Source organism: Meles meles, chromosome 10, assembly GCF_922984935.1.
Source record: "Meles meles chromosome 10, mMelMel3.1 paternal haplotype, whole genome shotgun sequence".
Taxonomy (NCBI): domain Eukaryota; kingdom Metazoa; phylum Chordata; class Mammalia; order Carnivora; family Mustelidae; genus Meles; species Meles meles.
Genome location: NC_060075.1, coordinates 75484112 through 75496461, shown reverse-complemented (window position 1 = coordinate 75496461; position 12350 = coordinate 75484112). Strand labels below are relative to the sequence as shown.

Below are 12350 nucleotides of genomic sequence, written 5' to 3'. Positions count from 1 at the left end.
AAAAATTAAACCATTAGTTATGTTAAAAGGCATAAACTTCTATTAAAATAATAGAATTGAAAACCACAAAGATAGAAAAGTGGGATTATTCCAAAGTAATAAAAATAAACCAGATTTAAGATAAGGGAATTTAAAGTGTAGAAAGCAAAGGGATAAAGAATTTAAAGCACATACCTTAGTGGGTAGAAAAGATTAATAATGAGGGTAAAATGCTAACACCTGTAAAAATATAATCATAAATGTAGATCGGATTATAAAGTGAGAACAAGAAGTAGGGACAAGAAGAACAAAATATAATACAAAAACAATAAGAGGAAAGAGGGCTAAAAATATTTTTAAAAATATAAAAGAAAGAGGCTTACACATTAGAGAGAGAAACAGTAAAATAAAACAGCAATACAGAAAAGAACATCTAGGCTAACATAAATCAAAGCAAGAAAACACACAAATAGTGCCACAGTAATAAGCAAAAATATTATTAAGGGAAAAATAGAGGTAATATAAAAATAGTAAAATATCTGAATCATGATGGAATCATGAGAGGTAGAATGATAATATTCATACACCAGACCTTTGAAATAATTTCTGCTAAATGCTGATGTTATCAGATTAATTGACATTCCTATAGAAGGTAACTTAGCAGAAGTATAGCTGCAACTTAATCTAAAGTGTCTCTTCAGCCCTGAGGCAAAATCCAGAGCTGCAGCTCTCTCGGGTCCTCATCCTTCTAGCCCCAGACTGCAGGCACTTTAGAAGACCAATAACTGTGATTAATCTCTGTGCTATCTATTTCCCTTTATGTTTGAAAGAAATATTTAACAAGCCATATGCTATCTCAGAGTGCTCCTTTCCTTTCTTTTTTGAAGTTTTTACTTAAATTCTAGTTAGTTAACATATAGTGTAGTATTGGTTTCAGGAGTAGCATTTAGTGACTCATCACTTACATGCAACACCCAGTACACATCACAACAGGTGCCCTATGTTAGGGTTTTCCTTTCCATTCTTCATGCTGAATATGCCTAAACCCCCTCTCTAAAAAGCATTTTAAAAATGATCCGAAAAAAGAAGATTAATGTGATGAGTAAGAAGAAAGTTTTCGTTATAAAACAGTTACTGGAAATTTTCAAAAATTTCTTTTCCACCAGAGTCAAGGGAACACTATAATTCTAAAGCTACAGCCATTAGTTTATGAAAAGGGAACAATCTGAAAGTATTAAAGTGTGAATGGTGGCCGAAACTATTGTAAATTAAAATCTGTATGGGCTTAGTAAGTGATAGATTGGATATTGTAAAAAATTGAACTGGTAAAATAGAAATTAAAAGCAAGAAATTCTTTCTGAACAAGAGAAATACACTAAAGACACTAAAGTACTGAGATAAATAGTAAGACCTAACAGATATATTCAGGAGAGCCAGTACACTTAACATGTAAATTCCAAGATGAAAAGCTAAGCAGGGAAGAAGCAGTAATCAGAGAAATCAGAAGAAAATAAAACCGAACTGAAGAAGTTGAATTGAAGTACCCAGCAGTACTAGCAAATATTAACCCAAAGAAATCAACCTGTAACTATGGTCTGGCAAAATGTGATATTGATATATATATATGTGTGTGTATATATATATACACACACACACACATACATATATGTATAGGTATATATACACAATAAAATAATAATAATAAATAATAAAAATAGATCCTTGATAGTAAATGATAGTAAATTATATATATATCATATATAAATATAATAAAAAATAATAGTAATAAAAATAGATCCTCGATAGCAAATGTAATAAAAATACATTATAGATTGGAAATATAATAAATATATATACACAAGTGAAAAGGAAAATTGCAAAATCATACAAGTGCCCCAGTGGATTCATTTCAAAAGTGAATAAAAGGAGGCTAAGTATTTTTCTACAATATTAAACATGTAAACATGATGAAGCAAAGTATATGGAATTTGGTGGACAAAAGGAATGGTATTCCAGAGTTGTATGCTAATTGGCCAAATAGTCATAACTGAAGGCAACAAGAAAGAGTTTCTCAGAGAAAGGCTCAGAAAACACACTTCTCCATTAGAATCGAAGTTACATATGGAAAAGATATCACTTGTTTTCGTATTGTATATTCAGGTAACAAATGACTGAATGAAAAATAAATAAATAAGAACCTAAACTAGAAAAAGGCCAACAGACACACATCAAAGCCAAGTCAAAGAAAAAGATCAGATAAATGGTATGATTTGTGTTGTCCTCCCCCCAGGAAGGCCTTGTTTTGTAGTTTTAAGGCAGAACATTAAAGAGACAATTTTAATCTAAAGACTTTCATCTCTTATGCTACTGTTGTTTCCAGTTTTCTGACTAAATTACTAATTTAAACTCAGCGGAATGAATAATGTCTACAAAGCTGTTAAAAGATAAAACAGATATATGCATAAAATGTAGAAAATATTTAGGTGAGGAAGATGCAAAAGAAAAGATTTCTAAATAATTAAAGCTATGGAGATGGCTTGTAGATGTGGGTTACTTTATTATGCATTCGGTGTAATTGGTTAGAATAGCGAGCAGTCATGGAGAAAGAACTAGCACACTGTTTCAAAGGGAAGCAAACAGGAGGGATTTTAAAAACTGAGGCAACAAAAATTATAAACTGGTAGCGGATATGCAAAAAGGCAATGAAATATATATTTGTATACTTTGGAAGTGACTTTTCATTCCCTTTCATTTCTTATTTAAGGTGAAGTCAGGGATTGAAAAACTCTTTGTGAAACAATGTTAAATCTATATTCCAAAAATCCCCCATAGGTTCTGCAGAGCATCTATTGGGATGTAAATGCAGCACTTTATTTTCTTCTGCAGCACAAGCATAAGATAGTCACCTGCTATTGCTTCTTGCTAATTTCAAAAGAACACACTTAAGTGACGCATTTTAGAAGTCGCCACTATGAAACACGGGTGTTGTGAGTTGTATAAATACGGTGAAATAGTTATGTTTCGTAAATAAAGTAACTCATCATAAAAACTCTAACAAATGTTCACATATAGATAAAATTTCAAATCTAATGTTTTAGTCATGTAAATATTTATTGTATTTACAGTGTTTCTGGAAATGGACCAGCATACAAAGCTCCCAGGATAGCCATAGAAAAGCAACTCCAGCAAGGAATTTTCCCAGTTAAGAATGGCAGGAAGGTACCGTGCATGAAGAGCGCTCTTCTTCTCAAAGGAAAGAATCTGTCCAGAAGCATTGCCGACAAACAGCGGTCTGCCATGCAAAACCGACACCAGTTACAAACGGACAGACGTTATTTGTTCGGAAATCGGGTACCACAAACCTCTTCGGATCTCAGCAATGCAAACCACAGGACAGGAGTATCGTTTTCTTTTTCCAAAAAAGTTCATCTGAAATTAGAATCTTCAGCCTCTGTTTTCAGTGAGAACACAGAGGAAAGTCACGATTGTAACAAGTCACCCACCTACAAAGCAAAACAAACTGCGGAGAAATGCAAGTGCCGCAGGTTTGCAAATGAGAATACTCAGTTCGCTAAGGAAAAAGATATAAACATCACACCACACCGTCTGGAAAGTGTCTTACACAATACCTTCTCCAGAAGCTCTCAAATCCTGCAAGACAAAAATGACTCTATTGATGAAACGGTAGAAGATTCGATTGGCATTCATGCTTCATTCTCTAAATCTCATGTTCATCTTTCGGATGTGGATTTGACTCCTTGCAGCAGAGAAAAAGAAACTAGAAGTACACTGAAGAACACTTCAGAAAACTGCATTCATCACTCATGCCAAGCAAGAGCTTCCTCCAGCCCACCAAACATTTACAAGCACAGTGATGCCAGGATATTTGAGTGTCTGGATGAGTTTCCATCACTGGAGCCAAGTAAGCAAAACAGTACAGTGCATCTGAATCCCGACTCTGGAATGGAGATGAGAGAAGAATCTTTAGATGAAACAGAAAGAGTTAGCAAAAATGTACAGAGCCTTGTAAGAGACGCATGTCCCCACGATATGAAGTCGAAACCATTGCCTTTTCTCCATGTACAAAGTAAGGATGGCCACACCACTCTCCAGTGGCCTACGGAACTTCTGCTCTTCACAAAAACAGAGCCCTGCATCTCTTACGGATGCAACCCATTGTATTTTGATTTTAAGCTTTCTCGGAATGCAAAGAGTGACCATGATTCAGAGGACCTAAAAACAGAATTGATGAAGGAACCCTCGGAAATGAAGACAACAATACAGAGCCAAGTCTCAGGTTTAACTGAAGACCAACAAAAGTTGATCGAGGAAGATGATCAGTCTCTGAAACCAAAGATGATGATAGCTAATCCAGATTGGGAAAATTTCCAGAGAAAATATAATTTGAGCTGCAATGATTCTAAGCCAAATATGAATCAACATAATTTTAGTGCAAGTCATTTGGAAATGAAAAATCCTGAAGTGCCTGCTTACCTTGATATCTCTCTGAACAATTGTGTAGAAAACAACAATAATAGTGATAAGGAACTTAAGGAACCTTCCAGGGCGCATTGGCAAAGCTGTCAAAGGGTCATCCTAAATGAAGCAAGTGAGAGCCTAGCTTTTTCTCCTTACATCTCAAGGACTAAGAAACCAAAACTGATTCCTCGTGATCCTCATTCAGATTTTGAAGATGCAAATCAGTTCACCTGGAATTCTAGTTCTTACCCAGTAAGGGGTCGCGGTGATCACGATAAGGACTTCAGTATAATTTTGAATAGTAACCACATGGGCATGACCCACAGGACTTCTGGATGTAGAAACCAAACTTGCAGGAGAGAGTCCCCAAACTCATCTCTGACTAGACTTTCTAGCCCTTCAGACACGTGCCCCGGCAGCATATCCAGCCTGAGAAGTGGTTGTTCAAGTCCTAAGTCCAGGGAGAATGGCCGAGGTAACTTGCTCTTCTTTTGCAAAAGGGAACACAACTCCTCTGAAAGGCACAAAAGGAGACACCAAAAACACAGCTGCCTCTGCCCATCTGAGGTCAAGGGCACCTGCCTGCCATCTGAAATACAGAGAGATCGGAACTGCAGACCGTGGGAATCGGCTAAGAATGAAAAATACTCCACACAAAGATACGGTCGCTGTAGACAAAGACCAAAACCGGGCAAAAATCAGCAGCAGTTTTCAGGGACCAAATCTAGGAGAATCCCCCACTGTGATTCTAGCTCACAGCTGTCCTGTCCTGGGAACAGGGAAAAGCCACCAAATTGCCAGGGACCTCGGCACAGCAGATGGGGCTTTTACTCAGGAGAGAGTGTTTATTGCTTAAATAAAAGCAAGAGAAGTCAAGAGTCTTCGGACAGCCCTCATATTTGTGACCTGGGAAAAGTAAATTCCATGCAGTGTCACTCCGGGAACATCAGCTGCCTTCTAAGAAACTGTTCCAGCAGCCCTTCGGAAACCACAGAGTTGACGGAAGGGGAGAGGACCCCCCTGACAGCCAAAAGTCTTTTAGAAAGAGTGCAAGCCAAGCGGTGTCAGGAACAATCAACTAATTTTGAGGTCTCTTCAAAGAATCACAAAAACGAATCAGAGGCTCATTCACAAATTCAATGCACAATTCAATTCACACCACTGGGCTGTCACCCACCAGCATTGCCTTTATCTGAAAAAACACAGAACGCAAGTAAAAAAACGAATGATCAAGGTGGTGCGATTCAAAGGACTCTAGAGAAAGACCAAGTCAAAAGTTCACCGACAAATAATGTCACTGTTTTAGGAGATCCTGATTGTGATAACCATCTTTCTAAAGGTCTAATTCATGTGGTAGCAGATTCTCAGTCACCAAACATGAAAAAGAACCCAACAACAAAAGAACAAGTAAAACCTTTAATTAGTGAAGTCCAACATTTTATTCAGAGCTGTGACCCAGTACCGAATGATTTCCCTGGTGCTTTTCCATCTAACAGATATACCGGTGTTACTGATTCAACAGAGACCAAAGAGGACCAGATAAATCTAGACTTGGAGGATGTGAGCATGCCTATGAATCATGGAGAGGGAAATATAAACTCTTACTGTGACAGAACTATGCAGAAGCATGACAAGGTAGAAGATGAATCAGAAGTGTGCCATAAAACCAGCTCGCCCCCTTTAATTCAACAGCCAATCACATTTTCTCCGGAAGAAATAGATAAATACAAGCTCCTCCAGCTACAAGCCCAGCAGCACATGCAGAAACAGCTTCTATCGAAGCATCTTCGAGTTTTGCCTGCTTCAGGGCCCGCTGCCTTCTCCCCGGCCTCGGCCGTCCAGACGGTCCCCGTTCACCAGCACACCTCCATCACCACCATCCACCACACGTTCCTGCAGCATTTTGCCGTTTCTGCTTCCTTAAATTCCCATGGCGGCCCCCTCCCCATAGCTCATCTGCATCCTCTTTCCCAGCCACATTTCACTCCGTTCACATTTTCGCCTCTGACTCCCGCGATCATCCAAGCGCACCCCACTTTCTTAGCGGGCCACCCCCTGCATTTGGTCACTGCTTCCCCCTTCCACCCGCCCCACATCACACTTCAGCCTCTGCCCTCGGCCGCTTTGATCCCCACGTTGTTTGGTCCTCACTTAAACCCCACCACAGCTTCCATCATCCACTTGAACCCTTTAATCCAACCGGTGTTTCAAGGTCAAGATCTTTGTCATCATTCTTGCTCCAGTCAGATGCAACCATTAAACGGAGTGAAAGAGGCCTTAAATGTATCAGCACACTTGAACTAACAGGTGTCAAAGCCCCTCTTGCGGATAGATAAAACACGTTGTCACTACCTACAGAAATGGTATATTTAAAGTGATCTGATTATTATTAAGATTTTAAATATTGGTGCCAATTCAAAATGTGACCAGTATACAAATCTGAACTGAATTGCCAGTATCAAAACAGAGCATTTTAAGAATTTCTTTTAACTTGAATAAATAACAGAGCAAATTTAAAGTAACTCTGTGGAAGGGTAGAGGGAAATGTATTAACGGTGTGTTTGGATGAATTCTCACACAATGTTATAAAATGATAACAGAACATTCAGGCAGGTCATTGATATTACAAAGAAAATAAACTGGAACATAATATTATATGTTCTAGGTGTTTGCTGCGTGAGTGAATGAATGGATCACACATTTGGTTTTATGCATCAGGTAATAATAAAAGGTCAGTGAATTAAACTGTTTATCAAAAATAATTCCTATGGTTAACTACTGACCAAGCTTTCAGTCAATATAATCTGTTTCAATTAAAATAATTTATATTTTCATAGGAAATAAGAGATGGCAAGAAGTTTTCTGATTAATTCAAGTTGAAAATTACTCTTCAACGAAAAACAATCTTTACACAGATCGTATCGTTGAGTTTCTGTGAAAAGTTGGGTTATCTTCATTTCACATACATCTGTGTTAAGAGAATTTTGTAACTAAGAATCATCAACATCTAAAATTAAGAATGTTTAATTTTTGTATAAGAAAATATATATAAGCTATCTCTAGTATTTGATAATGCAAAATAAAAAATAAAATACACTCAATACCATTTTGAATATATTGCTTAATCTTTCAAACATTACAGGGATTAAAATATTAAGTTTTCTTTATTCTCCTACTTAACAAATCTTACTGTGTTCACCCAAAATTATGTTTAAGTAGAGAGATGAACATTTGGAAGTATCAGAATTTTTACCTGATCTTTATCGAGAAAGTCTTATAAATTACTTTGTGTGTTTTACTCAATTGTAGTAGATATCAGTAAAACACAGTGAATGGTGCTGAATAAAATCACCATTCACATAGTTTTGCAAGTGATCTTAAATATTTATTCAAAATGTTTCCTGGCCCACAGAATTGCATTTGTTACATCAGTATTCTGAATGGCTCTCCAGTTAGAGTTATTATTTTATATTCACAAAATGAAACAAAAACTGGTACGACTGCACATTTCCTATAATACAAGTTTCAGAGAAAATCAACTAAACAGAAATGGAGTGATCAGCCATCTACTGCATGTAGGATGATGGCAGTGTTTCTGTTACATGAGATGGGCATCTTCTTCAGCTTTGTTTCATAGGGAAGAGAGCAATCTTCACTGAACTTCTCTGTGCATCAGACAGAGTCAGGCTAAACGCCTGTTCTGTTATTTCACTTAATCTTCACAAATGTATTTTGAGATGAATGTTATCATTCCTCTGTACAGATGAGGAAAATGAAGTTGAAAGCATAAATTCTTAGTAAATGATAGGAAAGGATATCTTTGATCCTGGGGAGAGAGAGGGAGAAAGACAGATAGGCAGAGACAGAGAAAGGAGATAACATGATTTTGAAATTGTAATGTAAAGAATTTATGTAGTTTCCTATATCATCAGAAAGTTGCAGGATGGGGATTTTGACTGAGATATGGCAGTAGGAAAGTCTAACTTATCTGAAAAGAATTGAAAAATAGAAGAAAGGCATCGAGTAGCAAAAAAAAGCTCTCTGTATTTGCATGGAACATCATAAAAATCATTATAAAAGAACATTAAGAAACATCGGATGAATGTAATAGAAGTGAAATAAATAGAATATTATAAAAAATAAATAACAATTGGACCAGCAGATTAAAAAATAATAATGTGGATGACAATTTCTTTTTTTTTTTTTTAAGATTTTTTTTCATTTATTTGACAGGCAGAGATCACAAGTAGGCAGAGAGACAGGCAGAGAGAGGAGGAAGAAGGCTCCCACTGAGCAGAGAGCCCGATGTGGGGCTCGATCCCAGGACCCTGGGATCATGACCTGAACCGAAGGCAGAGGCTTTAACCCACTGAGCCATCCAGGCGCCCCTGTGGATGACAATTTCTTAAAACAGATTATAAAGTTGACATAGAGCCAAGACAGAGTAATTATGGAAACACACTAAAAGTCTTATTATGAAAAAGAAAGTACCTGATTAATTTTTGTAATTGTCTTTGTGACAATTTAATCTCTCCGAAGGTTAGACCAGAAAATCTCTATTGAGCACTTCATTTTGACTAACAAGGACAGATTGATATGAGTTGATGGCATGGAAATGACTGTCTTGTATTATCAGTGATGACAATGTTCTCCGGCTATGCTATCTTGGGCTTTGGGAAAGAGACTTCACTGTTTAAATAAGAGATAACTTATACCACAGAGTGAGAAATTATAAGATATGACATCATATGTGAAAAACTATAATTACAAAATATTCCACTAAGGAGAAAAACAGTTAGTCCTTTAAACGTTTATTCCAATATAAACTGAATGGGGGAAACATTAGAATAATTTTTAAAGTGCCATACATCCATGAGTCAAAATTAACAGAGATTAGGTCAATGTCTTTTTAATATCTCATTTATTGGAAATATCAAAAGAAGTTAATATTTTGCTTCTGCTTGCTGCTTACTGCTGGGGAAGATAATCTAGCAGGATCTTGTCCACCATTAGAATGACTGGCTTTTACTGAGAGGTGAGAAGCTACTGGAGAATTTTGCCACAGGGGAAATATGATTGCTTCATCTTGGATTTTTACCAGGTTCATTCAGTTATTGCACTGTGAGTAATCTCCAGGAGATTCAAGGTGGGGATGGAGAGGCTGATTAGTAGATTGGAGGCAGACAAGAGAACAAAGTAATGTGCTCAGCCATAGTCTGGAGGGAATGTTGAGAAGTGCTGAGATTCTAGATTTATTGCGACATTAGACCTGGGAAAGTGTGCTTCATCTTGAGTATAGGGTGTAAGACAAAGAGAGGAATTAGAAATGACATAATAGTCTTTGCACCAGGATGGATTTACTGTGGACGGAAATGGGGGGGCACTGTGGGAGGGGCAGGGTAGGAGACGTTCAGTTTAAATACTCTGCTGGAGATTCCTAAAATTATAAAAGTGGAGATATGAGTTGGTAGTTGGAAATATGGGTGTGAAGTTTGAGTAGAGGTGTGAAAATGAAATACACTTTTGGGAATCATCCACATATAGTAAGTATATAGAAGCCATTGTCTTGCATACTATCATCAGGGATAGGTAGGGTAGATGAAGTTTTCCAGACTGAGCCCCTTAGAATTTACATCTAAGAATGGATGTGAAGAAAGAACTAAGAAATGAGGACATGATAAAAGTTCAAGTGATGTAGGAAAAAATCAGGACAATGAAACCATGGTGAAACTTCAAGTTACATAGGAAAATGTCAGGACTACATAAGGCAAATTACAAAAGTGATTCAAAGAAGCAAGGATAATTGATTTTGTCACATGTTGCTGACTTAAGAAGAGGATAGAAAATTAAAGATTCCTTCAATTATGTAATGCTCACCTGTTGCCTTGACTGGAGACATTGTGGTGGAGTGGTTGGGGCAAAAAAATAGTAAAATACATGGGAAGTTTTACACAGAGACATTTTCTGATTCTTAAAACTATCCTTACGGATAATAGCACTGTGTGATAAACGTGTTTTACAACTAAACAACTATACCCAGAGAGTAGTAAAACTTAGATTATAATTCCAAACTGGAGAGAGGGTTGTAGGGATTGGTTATAAGGCTTTGTATTTGTACTCTGTCATATAAACTTTCATAAAACATGGACAAAATCGTGGAACAATATGTACCAAAGAGGAGGAAAACACAAACCCAAGAGGACTAGCAAATGTAGTGAATGGCAAAATACAATGTGAAAACATTTTAAAAACATAAAATAGGGCAAAATTTGAAAAGTTCAATTTAGCATGAATAGATGTTAGATCCTATATTTATTTTCAATTTAAAAATCTTATATACATAGAGCCTAATTCCAATTCATCAATAATATGAAAGGCATAATAGATTATAAATGCCTTATAACCCAATGATGTGGAAAGTCTGGTGAAAAAGTTCTGAGGCATTAGGTTGAATTAAAGGAATTATACAGAATTAGCAAAGGGGGTTCTTTTAGCACTTGGGGAAAAAATACACCACTTGTGGAAAACTCAGTGTTGTTCTGGGGCACAATTTAACAGAGCTATTGGTAAACTGAACTGTGTCCATAAATGGCAATTTTGACTAATTAGGATGCCAAATCAATATTAAGTTTTTAGACTCATAAATAACATGGCTTTTGTGAATAAATAAAAATTAACTGACATTAATCCATTTTCATATATTTCAGGGGGGTGTTGGGTTACTTGGCTTATTTTGTTACTTCAACATATCTCAGACCATTTGACAGGCAATATTTACCAGACTTTTCCAGAAGGAGGATAGACTATATTGAATTTCCAAAAATAATAATGTCAGAGACATTTTTTACCGCCTGTGGACCATCTCATGGAACTAATGTTCTATAGAACAGAACCTGGTAGATGCCATGTGAAAAACAAAGACTAATATGTATTTTCCAAAGAAAAGAACACTTGGTGAGGAAAGAAAATGAGAATTAACCTTCTTACCTTTAGATATCTGGATAGTAGCATAGAGCTGTGTTTGTGGAAAATCATCTCTATTTTCTTTAGGATAAAGAAAGTACACACTACAAATAGGTAGGTTTTGATTCAACATGAAGAAAATCTTGACAAATTATTTGTATAAAGTTGTAAAATTTCCATCACTGAAATATTCAAGAACATTTGCAAATTTGGTTGAGTAAAATGTTTAAGGATTTTGGGAATAGGATTACTAGAATTTTGCTTGTGAACAGTGACCTATTCAATTATCCTCTAGGATAATTTCCAAATTTCAGGTGGCTGATTTATAGTGCTTAGTTTAGGACTATTTTTCTTTTCTTCTGATAATACTCAAAATGCCTTTCCTGCTATGGAGAATATTCTGAGCCAACCTCTTACTTTCTTACAATTAGTGAGTATGGGCCTGAACGATTTATTTTTTACTTAAGTGAAACACACTCTAGAAGAAAATGAAATAGAATTCTAAAAATACATTAAATTCTAAAATGGATCCTTTTTTTAAAAAAAGTGTCACTGTGATGGATGGTATTTTCAGGATTATTTCCTTTCATTTACACAATTATTTGGCAGTTGATTTTCAGCATTCAATGGCTGTTATGGCCATCGTCTGATATTTATGGAGCAATTCCCTTTATGGGATTATTTTTCCACCCTTGGCTTGTTGAAGTACTTTTTGGTATCTGTCTTAAATGATAAATGCTTAATTAAAAACTGAAATGTTTTAAGAGAGTCTGTGAGATCTTTACGCACACATGTATAGACACATACGCACATGCACGCTATATATTTTTCTGAGACACTAAGAACCAGTCCACCGATAGATAGCCTTCCTGAATTCGGGGTATGGTGAAACAAAACAAATCTTTGTACAAAGAACAAGGAAATTCAGG

The 12350-nt window shown here is 36.3% G+C and overlaps 1 protein-coding gene across 1 annotated transcript in view; it reads left to right on the top strand.

Annotated features, from left to right (window-relative positions):
- The window catches only part of ZNF804B (zinc finger protein 804B), a 542683-nt gene extending 535617 nt beyond the window's left edge, over positions 1-7066 (top strand). The window contains exon 4 of the mRNA XM_046020822.1: positions 3105-7066. Within this exon, the coding sequence (XP_045876778.1) occupies positions 3105-6762 (3658 nt within the window). The 3' untranslated portion in view covers positions 6763-7066. The remainder of the gene's footprint in view (positions 1-3104) is intronic.
- Positions 7067-12350: the final 5284 nt, after the last annotated feature.